Raw genomic sequence first — 22,976 nt, forward strand, 5'->3', positions numbered from 1 at the left:
GGTTGAAATACTTGCTGTTAGACCTTTGCCTATTTCATGGGAATGACGGGGAAATTAATTGTTGAGGATATTGACTTGTCAAAATATGCCACGTCATAGTGGGAGTGAAAATTCCTTAAGGGGAAAACCTGTGACCTGTGTACACAGTTGTTGTTGAGACAGCTCAGACCTTTGAATCTGTGCACTGCAAAGAGCAAGAAGTTTTAAGACCTTATTTTGATATTAAGATCTACCTTTCTTTTCTTTTTTTTTTTTCTTTTGTACAGTACCCACGTATCACAAGTCAGTAGCAATGTTCCTGCTACAGAAGAGTAAGTGTCTTTTACAATTTTGTAGCTATCTTTCTTGGAGCTTTTTAAAGTATTGCTGGTTATTCTTTGATTTCTCTTTAAGAGTTGTTCTTACATAAACAAATAGAGACACTGTTTCCCAAAGCAATTAATCTACAATGATAATAAATCACTTCCTCCTGAAAACTTCTCAGGCCCTTGGTTCTTTGCTCACGGTGTCTGTGATGTTTTGCTTAGGCAGAACTTGCGTATTTCGAGAAGTTTTTCGCACCCTGTCATCTTCTTGCTCTTGTTTGCTCCCTATTGCATCCCAGCAGAGGACGTGACCTGACCCTACTGCTGTAACTGGGAGGAGCAGAGCTAAAATGAGTTGGCTCCTTTGCTGGAGCTGGGAATTCCCAATGGCTGATGGGTTTGCAGAACTGATCTTTGTCAATAGTGACATACTTGTCTATTTAAACCATCTGGGCTTTTGCAGTAGCTAAGGTCTTCTGACTTTTCCAGGACTGCAGTCTCAGCAGGCTTTCAAGTATAGCAACTTAGCACAGTTTTTGTAAAGGAGAAATGAGCCCAAGCATTGATTCCCATACTATAGCTACTCAGTTGAAAATTAACCAGCAAATCTTGAAATAATATTTTAATTATGGAAAAAACAGTAGAAGCCATACATGGACTTTGGACATGGAAGTTTGAAAAACCCATTTTTCAATGACTGCTTAAAGCACTGTGAGAAACAGAGATGGGATGGGGATGTACACAAAAATGTGTTTCTGTATGATTTCTTTGGAAAAAAAAATCTTTTTCCCATGAAAGCTTCCTCTGATGAAGGAAGGAAGGAAGGGAATATTACAAGAGAATGGCAGTACCAAAACAAAAATTCATTGGTGTTGAAAGTTCAAGTAGTCCCACACCTTTAACTGATGCAACTGCAGGGACTCTCTTGTGGTGGCTTTTGTGGAAGCTGTCTTAGTGCCATTGAGTGTGAGGGTAGTCTCACAGCAGTGTCAGGGTGGCTGTGGATGCACAAGAATGTGGCCCAAGAATGTGTAAAAACAAAACCCATGCTTGGTCACAATGTATGGGAGGAGTTCACAGTGAGCTACTGCATATTGTCATCCCTCTGTGAGACAGCAGTGAATCACCTTCTTGCAGGTGATCCATTCCTTACTGAGCTTGTTTTGCACAACAGACGTGACCCTTGTCAGCGTGGCTGGGTATCAAATGCAATTTTGTCACAGCTGGGGTTTTTAAGTGGAGGATGAAAGTGAGGCACCAATGTCTGTAGTTGCAGTAAGTAAAATTAGATGTTTTACTGAAATTTCAGACATTCCCAGAAATAAAAAGAGCAATATTAATTGGGAAGGCTCAGCTATTCTGAGGGACTTGAACCAGCGGGTATCTGAAGATTTTGGCATTGCTCTTTGCATATGTCGTAGCACTGGAACATTTTGTGCTGCCCCCCTAAGAAAACATAACCCACAGATAGCCTTGTTTTATTTATTGTTGCAGAGAGGGAGCTCCACAAAATCTTTGAGCTCAATTGACCTTATTTTTCGGCTTGACAGGTATTTAGAGAAGACAATCCGCTCAGCCGTGGAGCAGCATCTCTTTGATGTTCATGGCTCAGGCGGCCAGAGTTCAGAGGACTCTGAATCCGGGACATCTTCAGCCTCTTCTAATGTGTCTGCCAGGCAGAGGAGGCGGCACCACAAAGAGCAGGAGGAAGCCCGGAGAAACAGAGACATGTATGAGCCTGATTTCATTGTTTCGGAAAGTATATTTAAGTCTACCCCAGTCATTTCTTCTTATCAAGGCACTGACCTTTGCCCAGACTGCAGTGCCCATGCAGAGCTCCATTGCATCAGTCAGAGCTGGGAAATGTAGAGTTTACTGGATCATGGAGTGGGGCAAAGCATGATAAGAATCTAGGGGGGTTATGCAGTCAAGGTTTTAATTACAGCATTTGGAATTGGTGACTTACGGTATTTGTTGCATTAGTGGAATTTCCCAAGAAGTTGGCTCTGCTGCCCTTAACTTTTTTTAGATAAAAACATTGGGCTCAGCTGCTTTTCTGAATTCAGAATGTCTTCAAAAATGAGGTTAAGTTCCACTTTTGTGTGTGGAGGCACAGCTTGTGTTTGGGTTTAGTGAGGAGACTTGGGAGTTTGTCTGAAATTAGAAAAATCTTCCTTTTGATTAATCAGAATCTAAGATTTTTTTTATCTGTCCTATTACACAAAGTTTAAGTGTGACTTAATAGTGAATTTCCTTAAATGTCTGTTAAAGAGCGAAGATAATACCTGTTTTTCTATTCTTACTCTAGTTGTGACATCTATTGTGTGGTACAAATGTGTTACCACCACAGCTTTAACCAACTTGTTACACAAGGCAGAGCTGTATTTGAGAAACTGTAGCCCAAACAAGACCAGGTTCAACTCATGTGTTTATCTGTAACACAGCACTAGTTCTTGTAAGGAATGTGTATGCCTCACTGCAGTATTGGATTGCTAGGATTTGAAGTTGATTCCAAAATAAACATCTAGTCTCCTGTTGTTGTTTCCTGGGTGCTGAATTCCCCAAATTCTGTTGGATCTGTGCCTTCTTATATGAACCTACTTTTATACAGGTGCATAGCCATCGATACCTCGTGTTAATATTGCATCCATGGTAGTTCCCAAAATATGTCAGTGCTACTCTTGTACACAAAATCTGTAGTTACAAAAAAAAAAAAAAAAAAAAAAAAAAAAAAAAAAAGAAAGAGAGAAAAAATTAAAGGCACTATTTTCACAGTGAATCAGTGAATCAAAATACACTGTAAAGGTAGCCTGGGAAATTGGCTCTTGCAAGTCACCAAAGTATCTGGCAGCAGCTCCAAAGTAGTTTTTCTTGTTAAGTAGCCCCACTGACAGGCTTCTCAGGTAAGTAGGTCAGAGCCTGGCTAGTGTACGTGTTCGGAAGCATATAGTACTGCAGGGCTTTTCTTCAGCACTGAGTTACAGAGCTGCCTCTAGATATGACTGACACAGTCATTCAGGCTGAGTCCAGAAAGCTGGAGCCAAGGATTTAAAGCACATTGGAAGTTTTGAGTGCTGGCCGTGGTCCAGATTGTTTTCCCTGGTTCCCTTAGATTAGATTGCTGGGATTTCTCTGGGTAAATTATCAAAATTGAGAATTCCTTTCAAAACGTCTTTCTGTTGTTTTTTTGATTGTTAGTGACTTCATCTCCTTGCCTTGTGATGGATGGATCACAAGAGGATTTGTAATGTCACAAAATGGGACTACAGGCAGGAAGAGTGTTTATCACAAAATCACATAGGTGAACTCCCAGGCTTTGAAGATTAAATGATCTACAGACTCTGAATGTGTAATTGGTCTGCTGAAGGGTTTGTAAAAACTTCCACAAAGGCAAATGTGTTATCTTAGAAGTTTAGTCAGAGATTTATCATACCTCTTTGTATCTCTTTTCCACCAACAAAACCTAGAGATCTATCGTCTAGAAAGTCACTGGAACCTTCTAGTTTTGTTTTTGGTCTGAATACTTGCCATGCTGGCACTGTCCAGATACTGCAGAGTGACTGGTTTCTTATCACACAAGTTGAGTCTAGATGAGTTCTCCTGCTGTTCATGAAAGTAGGCTTTGGAGTTGCACAGCACTGTGTAAGACAGCCACACAGAGTTAGCAAATGTTCCAGATTCAGTGTCAAGTGTAAACAAGCAGGGTAATGAGACACCTTGTGTTTCTCGTGTTCCCATGGTGTAGTGATGTGTGTGTGCATCTTCACTGCTGGGCAAAGTAGAGGGAGGAGTACTTAACAAGTGGTTAAGTAGTCCTCCAAATGGAAAGCTGTCTGCTGAAGGATGCAGCAGGGCTAGATAGCCATATGCCAGGCTTCTGGTAAGCATGCACAAACCCTGCAAGCCCAGAGAGTCCCAGCGAGTCCATCACGTGGTGACTTAGGGCTGGCTGTCCCATCCTCTTCCCAACACAGCAAAACTCTGTCCTGGCAGTTGTGTTACCATTGCAGAGGTACATTCCCTTTTATGTTTTGTGTAATTCCCAAATAGAAATCAAGCACTTGGCTAAAGCACCACCCAGTCCTGCTCTTGCATTTGAGAGTTATGAGTAAGAGGGCCAATTATGCGGTGTCATGCACCAAAGGAGATCCCTGGACCGCAGCTGTGAATCACTTTTCTAAATTAAAAGCTCGTGTCTCAAAGGAAAATATGCTTCATACTCTCTATAAAAATTGCACAGGCAGCCAGGGGCTAGTCCAGCTTCCATGTGAAGGCTTCTGTGTGTTTGGCGTAGTGGCAAGTGAATTAAATCCCAAACATGGATCCTCACAGCTTTTTCAACTGAGATGTATGCAATTGGTTTGTGCTCCTCAGTGGGATTTAGCATTGCACATTGTATGTTTTCGGCTGCATTGGGAAGAACCAGAGATAGTGGTTTCATAGGGAATAGATGGTGTTGCTGGAACTCCACCAGCCCATATAATGTAGTTCTCTATTGCTACCATAAATGTAGTGAGAGAGTGTTTTAAGCAACCTTTTGCTGTGATGTCCCTTTTCTTTTTAGGGAAGTTGTCAACAAGGAGAACATTCCCTCTGGATTCAGCAGTCTTGAAGATTGTATTCTAGCTACTCAAGATGTAGAAAAATTACAAGACACCAGCTCTGGATACCTTAGTGAAAGGAATAAATCAAAACGGCAGAAATCCAGCACCAAGCTCTCAGAGCTTAATGACAACCAGGACAGTCCTGTGGTAAGCCAGCACACTGCACTATTTGATGTCTGTTACTAGGATGGGAAAAGCTCTTTTTTTATTTCAGTGCACACCTGCTTCCCTTAAGTAGTCATTTTTGCCTGCAGTACAGGCCTCAGTGTCTATTTTGGACTATGGGAAACACTGGATCAGACACTTGTAACCCTTGTGATGAGGCAACTGAGATGCCATATTTCTGCTGTGATACTCCATGTGTAGTCATTTTCTCTTTCTGCCCCTTTTTGCTTTTGAATTTGGTGAAGCATTTTGGAAAGCATAAAAGGATAGAGGTCTTTTTCCCAGTCTTTCAGAAGCCTTGCAAGGAGTTTGAACCTTAGCTGCAGGTTCTCATGCTCACGTCAAGTTAATTTTCATATTCCTGCTAAGCTCTGAAACTAGATTTCAAGTGACTACTTGATAATGAGATGGCAAAGGTATTTTATGCCATTTCCCTAAAGCCTGTGTTTTGCTGTGGTGCTTGCAATTTGGAAAGCACTTTGAAGTGTTGGTCCAAAAGTTGATCCCTCTATCCACTTCTTACTGAAGACATCAATGACTTTGTTATAACATTGTAAAAATCTGGAATACTGTAGAATTTTTCCTGCATACTTTTGTGTGACCTTCACAGGACAGTTTCCCTCCTTCTACAAGCTGTAAAATAAAACTGGTTCACCTTCCTTCCCTCTCAGCCAGAGCAAACACTGACGGGGGTGTCAGCAGCTGAGAAACCTCATTGTGCATCAGCGCAGGGTTTGCATGCAGTGACAGAAGTGCTGTGCCTGCAGCAAGCATGCATTGCATGGTTAACAGGAACAGCAAGAGCTGTGTGAAAATGCTGTCCTGACCTATAGGGCATATCCTTTAGGGATGCTTGATTAAGTTGTAGAGCCTGCTGAAAGCAAGTTCTTAATGTGACCTGTGTTTGGACTCATTTTGTTTAGATCACAAAATTGCAATGATCTGATATTCTTATCCTGTGCAGAGATTCTAGAGAGAGGTGGATTTGCATTTCATTATGATCAAAAGATGGCAAGATGCCAAAAATTGTACACTATGCTCAATTTAGTAACTTAAATTTAGTGCTCAGTATCCACAATCTTCCATGTGATACTTCATGAAAGCAGAGTGAGACAGACACATTCACACTTCTGTCTTTGCTTGTAGCAATGCACTTTGAGATAGGCAAAGGTGTAGTACTTATGATCTTTTCATCACTTTTTCTCTGTGCCTGTGGAGTCTAAAGCAGTTTCAATGTAAATGAGAGTTTTTATCAGGATTTAAGAAGTAAGTACTGATGGAAGTGTCCACTTTCGCTGCAGGCCTGAAAAGCATTCATCAAGTCTTCAACTGTGCCCAGAAGAAATATCCTCAAACTTAGCTGTGTCCACTGGGCTTTACCCTGCCCCTCATTTTTTGATCTCTTGAAAGGCAAAGGCTGAAAGGAGTGTGAAATGAATTAATCTTGTATTAAAAGCATGTTGCCCAAGATGACCAGCAGTTCTTGCTTGCTCTGCGTTAGGAAATGTCAGAGTGGGATGATCAACTGCAAGTATCATTATGAAACATCTTGCAGAGAGCATGGTGCTATTGTTTTGGCAGAGCAGAAGCTGCTTTTTAAATTTTAATGAGTATGTTTATTACATACTTGCATTTCAGAGACTGCCAGAATGATGTGTGATTAGCTTTCTTAGCTTTAGGTTTAGCTTTCTTTTGGCTACACCTTTATACATCAAATAACAACCCCAATTAGGCTACCTACTCGGATTATAACATAACATGCACCTTAGCATTTACTAATAGGCCTTGTCATGTAAAGAGGTTCGTGATGTTGTCTCTCCTTAAACACCCTTTTCTGAGTATTCCTTTTTTTCAAAGCCTGGAAGAGTATGTAGGACACTGTGGGGAAGCTTTCCTCTGAGCTGTCTGATTGCATCTGGCTCAAAAGCACAAGTCAGCAGTGGAGAAACTGTCAGCTCCACTTAGACTCCCAAGCAAACCAACCACAAAGCATTAAAAGCTTGTAACTGCATTTTAGGGACATGCTAGCCAGGTATCCATAGGACTCCAAGAATCAAATTAGGCAAGGCTGGAATGACTGACCTGTGTCACCACATGGGGCTGGAGGTGTAGCAGACGAGAGAAGGCTGCCCCAAGAAGTCTGTGCATGTAGTTTCCAGGGCAGAAACACACTTCCTTCTATTGTAGAGGGACTTGCCCAAAACCCAGGGTAGAAGCCTCCTTGACATGTGCTCAAAGTGGCCACATGGCTTGTCCTCACAGTACTCAGCAGTGTTAATGTTCTTAATGGTGGCCAAGACAAATCTCAGAGCATGAGGTCATAACCAGTTGGATTGTTTGCCCTGCATTCATATTAGCCCAGCATTACATCTGTGCAGTCTCTTTTCATTCTTATGCCTCTTAAGAAGAAACTAAGGAAGGGTTTGGCTGAGAAGTGGAGGATTTTCTAACATGAACATAAAGGAGTTCTGCTGAGAGGTTACTGTGGATTTTGCTGCCTGCTCTTACAGGAGGTGCACAGACCAAAGAATTGCTCCCAAGCCTACGCTGTCTGTCAGTCTGTAAAATGGGAGCTGCCAAGGTACCATGCAGCTTTATTGTGTTCTGACATTTGAGGTTGTCTGATGAAAGAGACAAAGCAGTGAGCAGTTGGGTTTTCTTGCAGTTTATGGACAATAAAGTGTGGGGTTTGTTTAGTGCAGTGGGCAGTAGTGTGTGTTACTTTTTTCCTAGAAATCCTGGTGGATCTTTCTATATTTGATCTGTTTAATGGCCTGCAGCTTGAATCTGTTTCTCATATATATCTTACTGCTTTAATATTTACTGTATTGCAGAGTGTGGAAAACTTTAGCTCATCCAAGCCTATAGACAGAACAGGATCTGATGACATGGAAATTTTGTCTGAAGAAAGGTGATTTTAATTTTATTTTCTGTATTTATATGTTTTCCTTTCCCTGTGGTTGTAGTACAGCTTGAGAAATCTCCCACCCAGGCCGTGGGGGTGGCATGTATGCCAAAGAACAGATACCCACCATGTTAACTTCCAAGCAGAGCTTCCTGGAGGCACTGTGTGTGTTGTGTGGGCTTTGCCCTGCAGCAAATGCCACCAAGGCTCTTTTCCCAGCCTGATAGGAATGTCACTGAAGGTGCTGATGGTGCAGACTTGTAAAGAAATGAGCTGTGGAGCACCTGAACCAGCGCTGCTGCACACAGGAATGCAGGGCCTGTCTCACCTGGCCTCTGAGTTGGGAATCCAGCCCTTTCCCTTGAGCTTCACTCTTCTGTGAGAGCTGTACAGCCTCACTCTGCTCACCTGAGATGACAGTTTCTCTCAACAATTACATTTGTTGGGATAGATTTGAATTAAGGGCATTGGAATTAAATTACATAATTGTTCTCAAGTAGCTCCTGAGAGGAAGCAAAAAAATGCAAAGATTAGCAGCTGGAAGTGCTGTAGCCCAGAGAGTCCCTTCATTTACTGTGTGAATTAGTGAGTGTGCAGGAGTAGCAAGAATGTAAAAACCTTTGTGTGCAGAAGTCCTGCTTGTTTTTGTTACAAGACAAGTCTGGTTTTGTGTTTGTAATATGTTGGTTTGTTTTTGTTTTTTTATAGCAAAGAGAGTGAAAACGATGAGGTTTTTTTCAGGCATTCTCAGGTTAGTATTTTTTTTGTTGCTGTTTGTGTGTTTCAGTTTTGTGGTCTCTAAATGAGCATTTTATTGAGCAGAAACAAGTAGTTATACATATAGTTTTGTTTTTCACAAGAGAAATGGAGTTAGCGTGTACTTTTTCTGTCTCTTACCCCTGCTTTTTATTTACATAGTTTAGGGAGCCTCTCAACCACTGAGGAGTCTGACAGCTTCTGTTTCAGTCCCTTTGATCCCTCCTTGCCAAAAAGGGAAGGATCACTGAAGTCAGCACTGTGGTTTAAGTGACATGAAGTTCCCTTATTAATTATGGCAAACAGGACATCTGACTTCTTATCTGCCAGGGTAGTAAGATTAGCTTGTCTCTCTTGATTTTGCTAAAATCATTTCGCCTTTAATTTATCATTTCCTACTGCAGCCTGTTGCTCTTGAACATAGGTGTCTGTAATCCATTTGTCCTAGAAAACTGGATCACCTCCTGCTTCTTTCTAAGTTGATGGCTGGGATGGATGTCAGGAGGGGAGGTGTGATGTTGGTGGCAACAGTTTTTCCCCCAGCTTTTCATTTCTCTCGCACACACACACACACACACAGACAAACAAACACTTCTTCCACTAGCTTTATGGTGTTTCCAAAGATTGAGGTTGAGTTAGGTTGAACCCCTTTGCAGTCACTGGTTCATTTGGGTTTGCTTAAAAAACCTCCTGACAGCCAAGCATTTAAAATACTGGGGAGAGTTATCTGAGGCACCTCTCCCTCAGTTGTGCATCCATTTCAAATGGGCACAGTAAAGCAGCTGTAGCCATTGTCTGATTCCTCTGGCTGTCAGGAGTTGACTGAAGGCTGGGGATACTTTTAAATTAGACTCTTCTTGTGTTTCTTTTAAATCTAAAAGCCACTATGCATTTATTGTTTTGAAAGACTTAATTTCTGATAGGAATTATTTCCACCTAGCAGGAAAGGTAAAAGGTTGCTAACAGCAGAGCTCTGATCAGCTGTGTGGTAGCTGGTGAAATTTTTTGGACCCTGAAATATGTAGTCCCTGCAAAGGGTGTTCAGAGCTGCCTTTGATCACTGCTCTGGCTGGGCTAACATGGATCTCCTACTTTGCTCCCAGAGGGTCAGTAATCCCTTGCACTTGCTCGTGAGCTGTTGTATTTTCCAGAGCTGGGATTTTGCAACAGCTTGTTCCTCACGTACCCACTTGCATGTGGAAAAGCTGCTGTTGCTGCCATGCCACGCAATACTCCTAAAAAGCTTTTCAGTTAGCCTGGTGGAGATACATTGAAATATGAAATCATAACCTTAAAATAAACTACACCTTAGGAAAAGTTTTAAAGTGTAAAATTTTAACTGCAAGAGAGGATCTTAACCAGAGATTGTGTATTATATAGGAATTACAAGGTCAAGAAAATGTTACATTCCGGCAGAGTTGTTTTACATTCCTTGCCCCTTATAAGCCTTTTGCTTAGGGCAGCTTAAAGACATACATTTCATAACAAACAACTCATTCAGGTTGAGGAAAGGACAGGGTTCTTCTTATTCTTTTCTCTTTCTCACCCTGCCTTCAGTCTAAAGCCAATAGGAAAAGGATTTGGAATTTGCTATAACTACCAGTTTTGCTGATTTGGTTCTCCATGAGACTGTAAAAATACCTTGAAACACAAGCCTCAAATGAATTTTCAGTGGTTTTGTAACTTTGGTAATCTGCTCTTGGAAGTAGCTAAATTCCAGGAGGAAAGCCACAGGTTTCTAGTACCCAGGTTTTGATAAGGAAGGAGTATTTAAGATTCATACCAACATGGCAACAAGTGTAAAAGGGTGTTGGCATGACTCAGGTAGGAGGAAGGCAGCAGAATGGCTGTGTTCTTGCATCAGGTTGTACCCCTAAAATGTGCTTAAGGATGCTTCCTGCTCGTGGCTGTAATGGAAGATCACATGTGGGGGAAGCGAGCCTTTTATGTAGAGTTGATTGGAATCTACATGTAATTGAAAAGAATACAACCTCCTGATCAGAATTTAAAATTCTTTCTGTTGCCATTTATTTCTTGCTGTTTGTGCTGCTCTTTGTGCTCAATCTCCATTGGAGCAGGGAGAATGAGTGCAGCTGACTTATCCCCAGGCTGCTTAGATCTGTAGTTACTGGTGCCTGCAAAGCATGGCTGCAGAGGCAGCTTCTAAAAAGCAGAATTCTAGTACCTGCTTTGAATATTTTTTGTGGTCATTTATGTAATATCTGCAGTGAACTGTGGCTGCCAGCTGTTACCAACATCATCAACTTGCTGCCCCTTTGATTTGTAAGAAATTGTGGTGCATCCATACCGAAAGAAAAGTAGTTCTCCCTTACTTGATTCTTTTCCTAGAGAGTGGCAGCTGGTGATGTCAGGAAATCAAAAAAGAAAATAAGTGATGGGAATACTGAATTATCCACCACTCTATTGGTTTGGAGCATTAATGCAAAGGAAGTTAAACATCTGCTTTCTTGAGTCTCCTGGGCTTGTACCACCATTGTTCTTCAGAACACCTAATGATTTATTCATTGTATTAGAGCCTACATCAGTGAGCAAGGAAAGGAGAGTAAGTGGCTGTAGGAAGGGCACAGGCCTGGTTTTACACACCTTTTAAATATTTCCAATTACTGAAATGACTTCAGGAGGAAGAAGGCATCGGTATGATCTTTCTAATGTATGTGTAATGGAAATGTTTGCCTATCTTGGAAGTGCCCTTATATCTGCTTCAGATATCTTTTAAGAGTCTTAATAAGTCAGGAGATTGTACATCCTTCATAGAAAGCCATTTATCTCTAATTAGTATCAGTAGTGGTGATGAGATGGCATTCTCAGGTTGCTCCCTTTGAAATTGTTAAAATCTAGGTATGTTCCTCTCCTTCACACTTCTTTGTTATTAAAAATAGCACCTGTTTTGAAACTCAGTGCTTTATTTCTTTCCTTGCCTTAAAATATAACCTTTAAATACTGTGCTGGCAATTTACAAGCAGTTTATCAACTGGTACATTTGGCCACTGACCAGTCTTTGTGAGTACACAGACTATTTAAATCCTGGCAGGAAATTTGTCAATGGACCTTAGAGAAATATTTAAGTCCTCCCAACCTGGAAGCAGCTTAAAAGATACTGAATGGTGAATTAGCATTTTTCCACGCATAGCTCTCACAATAAACACATTTGTAATCAGATTTAGCATCAAGCTGCATGAGTTATTAGTGCTTGGCAAAGTATCTAGTGTTTCATTTTGTTATAGTGTTTCAAAAAGGCCATTTATTGAAATGAACAGGAAATACACACCTTACACAAATACAATGCAGAACACTCTTTACAAATACCAGGGTATTCATCAGATTTTTAGAACAGTAGAACAGCCCAGGTTGAAAGAGACCTCAAAAGATCACCTGATACAACCTTTTGTGGGAAAGGAAGCCTAGATGAAATTATTTAGCACCCTGTTCAATTGCAGGGATTGATGGAACCGAATCCAGATGAAAACATTTATTCATATGATTTGTCTACTGCGCAACTTTTTTCCCTCTTCCTGAAAGTTACTTGTTTTTCTCTGCTTAAAAGGGAAGAGATGCACCAAACACATTATTAACTTTCTGCAGATGAAAAAAAAGTAAACGTGCCTTAGTGGCATGTACTAAGGATATTGAAGCATTTGGCTGTGCTTCTGGATTCATAAGGAAAATAGGTTCAGAAATGTTGGTTATTTTTTTTTTTTGGCCTGTTTTCTTCCCATATCAGAATCTACAGATTGTTTACTAGATTTACAGAGGGAAAATCTGCATGCTGACTGCCCACCAGACTATATTTGAGAGAATTATGCCTAAGCTGTTCTTAACAAATCCAAATAGTTTATGTAGTAACATAATCCCGTCTATTCATCTAGCTCCGTGTTTGTTGGTGGGTTTATACATATCACACTACATGTTTATGTACATGCACTACACTTCCTTTTCCCTACTGCCCTCTGTGAGGCATTACAGCTAATTTATTTTGGAGTGCCAGAAGCGCTCTCACCGGGCGCTGTCACAGGCACGCGCACTGTGTCCCTGGATTGTGGGAATGGCAGGGATTTCTGCATAAACACACACGACGTGTGCTATGTGCAGGGGGAACAGTGCTCAGACAAACAGCAACTGCTTCTAGGTACTACTAGCTGATGAATCATGTACTTGACAGAATTCTGCTTTTTTTGGTTTTTTTATCCCTGTTACTGGATGCTTCTGTGAATTTTTTTGGCGTTTTCCCAGAGTCCACACTGCTTCCAGCTGAGATGCCAAACCCCGCTGCTGTTTGGATTTGCGCAACACCGCTTTAATACCCAGAGCTCCTCCATAAATAGTTCTGCTCTCCCCACGCCCAGCTAGAAAACAACCAGAGGAAATCGGGGAATGTGCAGCCAGCAGAGCTTAGCTGGCACTAATTGGTCTGAGCCAGCACAGCCTGCATGAGAGCATTCGTGTACGTAGCCCGCGCTGCTGGCTGGCTGCGGCTGCTGCCTTGGGAGCTCTGGTGCCTGCTTTTTAGAAGGCACCATATTGCCACAGCCTCGCAGCAGCAGCAGCGTTTTTGTTGCCTATCGAAGGAGCTGCGCTCCTGTAGGAAGTGTAAGCAGCCACCCCCCCCCTTTCTCCCTGCCTCCCTGCTTCCCTCCCTCCCACTTCATCCCACTCCACTGCTGGAGGCTCTCTCAGCTGCATGCAGTTGTCAGGGCAGACAGTCTCAGGACCTTGCAGTAGCTTTCTAAAGAAGGAAAAATTCAAGGAAGGCAGATGGACGGATGTTTTTACTGGTGTGAGTGAGCAATTAGTACACAGGGGTCACCAAGCAAGGGATTTGGATTTGGAGCTGGAAACAGCAGGGTCTGTTTGGATCTTTTTAGCTAAAGGCATGAGCTTACTGCTGCTGTGACTTGCAGGGTTTTTTTCCCCCCACTGCATCCTGAGACCTTTTTTTTTTTTTCCTTTCTCTCTCATTTCCTTGGGTGTATGGGAACATAGCTGACTTCAAGTATGAAGATTCAAGAACATCCAAGCATGCCTGAGAACAAGTTGCAAAGAAATCAGGATGCTGATGATCAGGAAAACAGCTTTGTATCTGAAGTGCCTCGGCTGGATTTAACATCACTGTGCGATGACAACAACTGGGAAGGTAGGATTGTGTGATGGCTGGGATTGTGTGAGTGAAATGGGAGAGAGGGAAACCTCAGTGGGCTGGGTGTATCTTTATGTGACCATGTTCCCTTGCTAAAAACTATAGAAAAACAACTTTGTCCTGAACATAGAAGTGAAAGTTTGGAGAAACTGGAAGCAAATACTGAATGGTACTAACTCTGATTGTCACTTAGAGGTGGAAAATTAAATGTTTTATTCTTGAAGTTACTTTCATGTTCTGTTTAGTACTGTTAGATCTCTGAGGATTTCAAGATACCTTATTTCTTAGTGGCTGGTCAGTGATAATTAAACTAGACTGCCCTACACTTCAAAGCAACTGGGTATTTCAGAGTTTAAAAAGAACTTTTCTTCGATCTCTGTTTGGAAATAATGATTCACACCTGAAAAGCACAGCTGGTAAAAAATGCTGTCTGTCTGTTACTTTGTCTTACAAACAACTTTTTTTTTTTTTTTTGTGTATGCTGTGAAGGAATTCTGATGACCAGCTTAAATGGCAGTGTTAAATTGATTGTATGTCATTTAAATTGCTGTAATACTATTTCTTAGCTCTCCTCTGCAGAGTACATGCTTAGTTGGCTGTACACTTACTCATTTAAGAGTGGGAATCTGGGCAAACTCTGTGGGTGCCATGACCTTAATTTCATTTGAAATTGAGATGAAATTAAGGTGTCCAGCAGTTTTGGGATCAGACTCTTTTCTAGTTACACAGTATGTGTCTGTGTACAAGCCAGAGTTGTTCTATTAGTTCTGCTTTAGGAGTGAAAGGTTTTGACAGGGAAGAAGCAGGAAAACACAAGTGTGATGTTTTAATAAAGCAAGAGAGGGAAAATGTGCAACTAATTCATTGCTCTAAAATAACAATCTCTGAGGAACACTGAGAAGGGAAGTTCTCTGCTCCTGCCTCCCCAGTGTACGTGACCTAGTATGTTTTGCCTTTCCCTCTAGGAGGTGAGTAGTTATGACACTTCAAGTGCAAGTAAAGAGAACCCACAGCCATGGCTGCCTTTGATTGAGCCAGGCAAGCAGGCACCATGCACAGGAGGGAATTTTTCCATTTGCTTGCTAGGTGGGGATTCCCCGGGTGGAATCACCACACATGCAGCAGGCTGATCAAAGTGTCACAGAAGGGCTCCCAGGCAGCCCTGGCTGCTGGATGTTTACTGAGGGCCAATTAGCAGAGCCCTGCAGGGTCTCAAGCCAGGGGGAGCACGTCTGTGTTCTCAGAGGTGATGTGTGGCTTCGGCCCTCCTGTGAACCTTGGGGAATAATGACTTTTTTTTCCTTCCTGCATTACTAATAGGAGTCATATGAACACATGAAGGGGAGTACACAGCTCCTCTCTGCCTGCCAAGGCTTTCCCATTGTATGAAATAACTTGCTTCTTTGGTGCAACTCCTTCTTAGTAGGCACTCTCTAATGTTTGGATTCTAGCTCTTTTTTGCCCTGCAAATATGACGCAGGATTATGGGCACATGTGACTGTGCTTCTCTCTGATTGCTCCTTCCTCCTTCTGTTCACGTGTATTTCGCAGGAGGAGGAGGTGGGCAGTTGCAAAAGAATCAGCTGTCTGGGGTGAGAGAGACATCATCCCCTGAAATGCATGCTTTCCAGAATCACCATTTTGTTGGTGTGGTGAACAGCAGCAAAATGGTGCCTTCTGTGTCTCAGCAGGGACACACTGAGTCTTCCCTAGCTGTGGATATGGAGTCAGGCTTGCAGCAGCCAGAAAGAGGAATATCTTAACATCAACTCTCAGACTGCTTCTGTAGCTAACAGCAGAGTCTGCTGTTGAGACTGGCTTTGCAGGGCAGGGTTGTACCACCCATCCACACCTCTAGCAGCAAGGACATCCATCCTCCCTTTCCTTACCTGCCAGCCCAAGTCACTCAAACCTCCACACATCTCTGCAGGATCCATGCCACAGCTCTGGTTGCATCCTCAATGAGAAACAGAAAGGACTGTGCCTTCAAATGTCCTCTAACACTGAGCTGTTTATTGCTTTGCTCTAGCAAATGTGGTAGGTCCATCTCTTAGGAAATTACCCATTCTTTCAGGACATAGTTGAGCTGATGTTAGGGGTGATGGACATACAGACCATCCAGTGACCAGGGCAACTGCTGGGACTTGCACAAGGGATGTGTGAGAACAATTACAGGTTGAGGACTTGCCTTCAGCTGCAGCTGTCACTGCCTCCAGTCAAATGTTAGGAAAGAGCCTTCAACAATGGGCACAAAATTACACAAGACAGCCTTGTCCATTGACTGGATTTTATTTGTCACTCAGGCAGGCTCTCCATCATTTGAAGAGCAGAGCTGCCTTAAAAGCCCTCATTCAGGGGCACAGAACTATGAGAACTGCTGCCAGGTGAGCTGGCAGGCCCTGTGCCTTTCGTGTTACACTAGAAGTAATTTCTACTATTTTTTTTTTTCCCATAACTTTAATCTTATAGTCAAGTCTGTACACAAGAGAGATTGGCTGTACTTCTCCAGGCTGTGTTCCATTTACCTAAAGCTGAGCACAGAGAGGACAGAGACATTTTCTCCCTGCTCCCTGCAATGCAGCCTCACACTTTGCCATGTGCCCACCTTCTGCATCCCACTCACCTGCTAAGTATAGAGGCTCGTGTAGGAATCATCAGGCTGTTGATGCAGCACTCAGGGCATGAGCAGTGCCCCTGCCAAATCCAAGCTCTGAACTCCTTGCCTCAGTGCATTTCCCATGGTCCAAGACTGTTTTCCTGGTGTGCACTTGGCAGGTGTGGATCAGGGAGTTTTATTGCCCTGGTTGTGGACCGTGCTGTCCCTCCCTGTGAGCTGGAATGTCCCACCTGATTGCTGGGTTTGCCTGCTGAGCTGAGATGGCTTTGGGAGCAGGCACGTCCAGGGCTGCTTCCACAGCTAAAGGTTTCTAATTGTTGTGGATTACGTTTGAATCGGGTGCAGTGACTGAGGGGAACAGAGTGTTCTCTCACAGGCCAGCACTGTTGTGCAGATTTCTCACCAAATGTTTCTAATTCAAGCCCAGAACTTGTTATCCTGTCCTCAAGGAAAATCTGGAAGTATGTTGCTCTCCATAGCAGCGGCTGGCCCTGTCAGCAGGCAGCTCAGGAAATCAGTATGATGTGTGATTGCTGCTGATGTCACCCGATTACTGACACTTGAAAAAAGTTCTGTAGCTGAGATTTCGAGCGGAGTTTGCAGTAACAAGATCTTATGAAACAATCAGTTGGCATTTTTCTTCAAGTTTAAAAATAAAAATAAAAGCAGAAGTTAAAAACACAATTTGAGTTCAAGTATTGCAGCACTTGACGCCCTGAGGGTGAAGCTGATTTACAAATAGTTTTGACACTGACTTAATTGATACTTTCCCATGGAAAAAACCCAAAGTAATGCAGAAAAAAATCCATATAGTATAGCAGAAGGGAAGCTGAACTTAGCTTTCTCTTTTTCAACACTGTGGACTTAGATTGATCAGTTTATTTGTGTGTAACACTCTTTAGCATGAGAAATTAAAAGGGGCTGAGGCACATTCTATTTTTATTGCTAAGTATAAAAACATTACATTGTTTACTGAATAGCATCAAAATATTAAAATTGGTTTTTTGATTGTTATGCTATTCTATAAACAAAATACAAAGTTTGCTTGCTAGCTGAGAGATGTGTCATCTCACTGAGTGAAGAGGTGTGGTAGGGCTGTATTTGGGCTATTCTTTTGATCTATGTAGGAAGAATGCCTGCTGATGTATTCAAACAAGGATGTTTTCATAGTTATTTATAAGATGAAAATAGGTTGTTACTGAGCTAGTGAATGCTTTGGATGGAGATTTAAATTACTTTATTCATTTCATTATGAGAGGTCTTTCTGGAGTCTTTCAAGTGGCATTTGATACTAGCACCTCAGGTGTTATAATGTGTTTAGACTTTTCAATCCCTCTGGACTTACTTCAATTTACAGTAGCTAAGGTTTGGCCTCGTTTGTTTGGCAGATGGGTGTGTGTAAAAGCAGTGTTAGCAGCATGTATGAGCTGTGTGGCTGCAGAGAGGGAACAGGAGATGCCTGTGGTGTTTTGCTGGCTGTACCTCAAGTGGTATTTGTGTGCAGACACCCCTCTGTTGGCCCTGCAGCCCCCAGTAACCCTGTGGCAAATACACAATGTAGTGGTAAAAAAAGACAGGTTTTGTCAGCAAGATGGCTTGGAGCTCACCAACAATGCACCAGTTTGATACAATAAATCTTTCTTCTTGTGTGAAGCACTTCATGGTTCGGGTTTATTAAACTCCCCAGCCCTCTATGCAGCAGGTTGGCAGAGAGGTTGTACTGCCATAGGCAATGCTCTGTGTGCCTGTGGAGCTCTGCAGAGCCACACCTGGCAGATGGCTGACAGCTTTGTGCAGAGATGAGCTGGCTGTGGGATTTTGAGAGGGAGGGCAGCACTTCTGAAGGACTGCAGCCTCACTGCCAACGCAGTTCACTGCTTCTGTGCCAGCTTAGAAAAGGCATGCCTAGAAGAAATGCCTAGAGAGTCTGACCAAGGCATTAAAATTTTTTTCACTCTTTCTCTGCAGTGGTTACAGCCATGATGGCCAAATATTCCCCTCTTTTTTTTTTTTTTTTTTTTTTTTCTTTATTTTTTCCCCATGAAAAGCTGTCATTCTGGAACAAGGTGGGGCAGATGTGTAGAAAACTGAGATTTTTTTCCCTGAGTAGGAGAGATCTGTTCAGGACAGAAGAGGAGTAAGTGTACCTGCTCTGTCAAGTCAGTGGCAAAGAAAAGGTGAAATGTTTACAATCTCTATTGAGATTTTGTTCTTCAATTAGCAGGAAGGGGAAAGGCTGACATTATGATAGTGGATGTTTTAAAACTGGACTTCATAGCAGATATTTCAAAACCATTCAGTCCAGGAGTTCAGCAGCCTTCAGAAAAAGCTCAGTGCTTTGATAGCTATCTTGGCTAAATGAATTTAAAAAAGATATTATGCATCTTGTTAAAGAGGAATTAATTAATTGTGCACTGTCAGAAAAAAAGCAGTAGTTTACCCTTAGTGGGTTCCTGTGTGTTTATGTGATCCAGCAATTCCAGTGGTTCCAGCTGAAGGGCCTGGCTCCTGGCCAACAGGAGAGAGAAGGCAACTGGACTGCAGCTCTGGTCCACTTAGTGATCTGATGTAGATAAAATTTGTAATTTGTACATATCTAAATGTGTTCCTTGATGAATTGCTGTGTTGCTCTCAGGGGTCTGGCCATTTTGTGTCTAGTTGAGGTTTTGTCTTCTAAATGTGTATGGTCAGCAGGGGAAACAAAACTACCCATGGAGTCAGGCCTTCCAGGAGCAAGGGTTAAAGAAAACTGATTTTCTGTAGCAGCCATTTCTTCTGTCAAGTCTCAAATTTGATTTTCCTTCTAGGACTTTTTTTTTTTCTTCTCCTTTTTAACACTTTCTTTTTTGGAATGGGAGTTTTCTGTTTTGGGGGAGTATTTTGAAATCAACAAAATACAAAGTAGACACACCCCAGTCTCAATTAGGTTACATAAAGGGCTTTGCTGTCTTTTGGGGTTTGATCAGAGGCTCTTTGAGCCATTGCAATTCCCTGAATGTCGCATGCTATCTGGTTTTAAATCCACCTTGGACAAAGTCACATACATCATGCATGATTAATAATGGCTTTGTTAGCTGGTGTGGTAGGAGCTTAATTTAGTTACTGCTAAATATGCCTGAATTTTCTAAGTTTATTCCATTTATGTAAATCCCATGGAGGTGTTACTTAACAATTTCCAAGAGGAAATTCAGTTTGCAGGTGAGAGGTATTCAAACAATTAGAAGTGAGAGATGTCTAGAAGAATTTCATGCATCATTTAACTCTCGTTCCTGCTGGTCAAATATATAATTTTTTTCCCTTTGTATTACCCTTTATTTTGCTACAAAAGATCTTGTGAGACCCTTCCTAAAATCGTGAGAGATCCAGGGAAGTGGATGCAAAATATTTCAGGTATTAGAAAATGCTAAGGCTGAACAGAGCTTAGAAAACCTCTTTTTTCAGAAATTACCCAAAGGAAGTTCAGGCTGCCTAAGCGTTCTAAACCATGGCAAACCAGCCTACCTACACTTGGGGCTTGCACACCCCATGGAAGCAGCCCCTGTGAGCCAGGCTTGCATGTGCTTTTCCTACCACAACACCTTGGAGGGGCTCTTATGCAGGAATCTTGTGCAAAAACCTCCTGTCACCCCCTTCAGGGCAGCAATCAGTGTGCATACAGCACCAGCCTCCAAGCAGAGGCATGCCATTTGTATCCATGTGCTAAGGAAGAAGGCAAAAGGAGGAGAGCATCACTGGAAGATGTGCACAAGCGCAACAGCATTGAGCCTGTCACTGCTGCATTGGCGATGCTCTCACACTGCCTGAATTGTACAGAGAGGGAATGTTAAACAGCACACAGGTTCTGCAGGGGAATCCTCATGCAATCCACTCTGAGCTGTGAAAATGTTAACCTTCTTCAGCAAAAGGAAATACTGCTTTTTATTCATAAACTGATAAGTTCAAAAGCCCCCTCTCTGTGTGAATGAAGAATAGACACACGAGGCACAGGAAACAATTAGTCCGTAGCTCTGGGACTGGTCTGGAAGCTTTCTGTAAGGTTTTTGTTTTGTTACTTGACTCTGGAACTATTTGTTAGATTTAGAAGTTCAAAGCCTGGCTCTTAGCACCACAGGATTAGACAGTTTAAGTAGGAGCATGCAAATCAGCTTAGTAAACTATCTGAACACAAAATGTTAGACTCCTTATGGCATCTGGAGGGAGTGATCACAAGATTGAGGCGATTGCTTTCTGTGGGCTCTATTATGCTAATCAGCAGTGCTAAATTGGGTTTCCCTTTCTCTCCTACTCTACCACCTCCTGTACAACATTGCTTTTGCTTCTGACTGGTTATGTTGTCCAGGGGGCTGAAGATTTCCTCTCTTTTCTACCATACTGCAAGCAGGATTGCGTGTGAAAGGGAAAAGGGGAAACTCAGACCATGTTACTATAATTGTTAATATGTGGGCTGGGCACCCTGTGGAACAGGTGGTAATGTGGGACACCTTTTCCTTGCAGATTAGAAGAACCTATGCTTACTCCTAGGCTTTGAATTTCCAGTAACAGGCAACAGGGGGGCCTATAGGAGAGCCATTAATACACTATTCATTTACAGCGTTTGTGCATCCTGAAAGTGAAAAAAAATTCTTCTGGAATCCAGTTGCTTCTGCTATATATATGCCATGTGCCAGTAATGCTTTTTGTCCAGCATAACTTTTTCCTCAAAGGTGCTAGCTGGTGATTGTCTTGCTTGGTGTCAGTCCATGGTAATTCCTGGTCAGCCTTTGGGTAGTTTTCTGTTGCACCAAAGAGATGACTTATATTTGTGTAGGTTCCCTGCTGTGGCCAGGCTTTGTAATGGTTTGCACACAGGGCAGATGGGAGTAGTGACCAGAGAATGCAGGGTGACAAGAGTCACAGTCCAGGACGAGCAGGTCGAGGTTCATTAGAAAGTTACCTGGAGTCTGTCTTGTGTACAAAACAAACCTGATAAAACCAGCCTTTGTCTTACTGTTCCCAGAGCCCATCCCTGCTCTCTCCTCATGGCAGCGAGACGGCTTAGACTCAGATGAGGCTCGCCTTTCCCCGCAGGCCGGGCGCTTGATTCGCCAGCTTCTGGACGAGGACAGTGATCCCATGCTGTCCCCTCGCTTCTATGCCTATGGACAGAGCCAGCAGTACCTGGATGATACAGAAGTGCCTCCTTCTCCTCCCAATTCTCATTCCTTCATGAGGTGGGTTGCGATTTGCCAGTGCTGACTTTCTCATGCAGCTGCTAAGGGTTTGCACGGTTGCATCGAGCAGCATCTCTCTGGATCGGCTATGCTGCGTTGGGTTTCTGTCCCCGCTCACAGGGAAATGATATTTTATAAAAAGTTCTTTGTAGTTGATTTCTGGGTTTGTGCATTAATATCTAGGGCTGTTAGGGCATCTTTTGCTATCTGTCATTGCAGAGTAGCACATAGCATTCTCACTTTTGTGGGCCTTGCCTTTGTTCATACAAAGCTGAAGTGGCCTTCTCTGCATCAAGATGTACTGTGGCTGTTTGGATAAGCTCTTCCTGCAATCTCTGCTCTTGGCAGGAGACGGAGTTCGTCTTTAGGATCCTATGAAGATGACAGAGAAGACCTTACCCCTGCACAACTCACCCGGAGGATTCAGGGGCTGAAGAAAAAGATCAGGAAATTTGAGGACAAATTCGAAGAGGAGAGGAAATACAGAGTGAGTCTCTAGGAGTTCAGCATTTATGTGGAGATGGATGCATTAGCAGCAAAGGGAAGGGACACCAGGGAAGTGGGTCAAGCATACAGAGGGACACCAGAGGGAAATATGCCAAACATACAGAGGGCTTGAAAGCTTTTATAATGATGAGAGGGAAAAAAAAAAAGGCAGAAGACCTGCTGCCCCCTCAGAAATCTGTAAGCTCACCAAGCAAATTACCTTTCCAGGTATTATGTAATATCCATGCAGCACAAGAAAGGAAAGCTAATGAATTCATAAGATTTTGACCACTGCTTAAGACAGTGTGGAGCAATAGCTGTGTTCAATTTCTCTTTGTTTGTTTATTTATTTAACTTCAGCATATGGGAAGCACAGTGGCTGATCTCATTTGCATGATGGTAATCCCAGGACACCTGTGCATTGCAGCTGCCTTCACTCCTGAGCAAGGAACCACAGTCAAGTGCTGCTGAGCAGCAGCAGTGTACTGGACTCTTAATTGTTCTGACATGTCCTTCTGATGCACAGAACGTTTTGTAAGGAACTGTAAAGCTTTGCATGTGTGTATCTTTGGCTATCTAAATGGCAAAGAATTGTACTGGAAAGATCTGGTCTGCAGTAGGAAAGGCTGAAAAAATGCTGCTGTAGCCTAGAATTTGGGTTATTTGATGTCTTTGGGTGTAAGGCAGCCTTTGGTGTTGATACATGAGTCATGACACTTTTCCAACTGTTCATGCTAGGTTTCCTCTATTTCCGAGGTACCCTCTTGTTAGGA

At 42.6% G+C, this 22,976-nt stretch overlaps 1 protein-coding gene across 6 annotated transcripts in view; it reads left to right on the plus strand.

Moving 5' to 3' along the window:
• Positions 1-22,976, plus strand: part of FAM13A (family with sequence similarity 13 member A) — a 119,653-nt gene that overhangs the window by 80,338 nt on the left and 16,339 nt on the right. For 3 of the 6 annotated variants that reach the window (XM_063156622.1, XM_063156623.1, XM_063156627.1), the window contains 8 exons: positions 267-311; positions 1,856-2,035; positions 4,870-5,056; positions 7,909-7,985; positions 8,688-8,730; positions 13,737-13,887; positions 21,504-21,717; positions 22,066-22,204. In XM_063156622.1, the coding sequence (XP_063012692.1) occupies positions 267-311; positions 1,856-2,035; positions 4,870-5,056; positions 7,909-7,985; positions 8,688-8,730; positions 13,737-13,887; positions 21,504-21,717; positions 22,066-22,204 (1,036 nt within the window). The remainder of the gene's footprint in view (positions 1-266; positions 312-1,855; positions 2,036-4,869; positions 5,057-7,908; positions 7,986-8,687; positions 8,731-13,736; positions 13,888-21,503; positions 21,718-22,065; positions 22,205-22,976) is intronic. The other 3 variants (XM_063156625.1, XM_063156624.1, XM_063156626.1) reach the window with 3 other exon arrangements.

This window comes from Melospiza melodia, chromosome 5 (assembly GCF_035770615.1).
Source record: "Melospiza melodia melodia isolate bMelMel2 chromosome 5, bMelMel2.pri, whole genome shotgun sequence".
NCBI classification, from domain to species: domain Eukaryota; kingdom Metazoa; phylum Chordata; class Aves; order Passeriformes; family Passerellidae; genus Melospiza; species Melospiza melodia.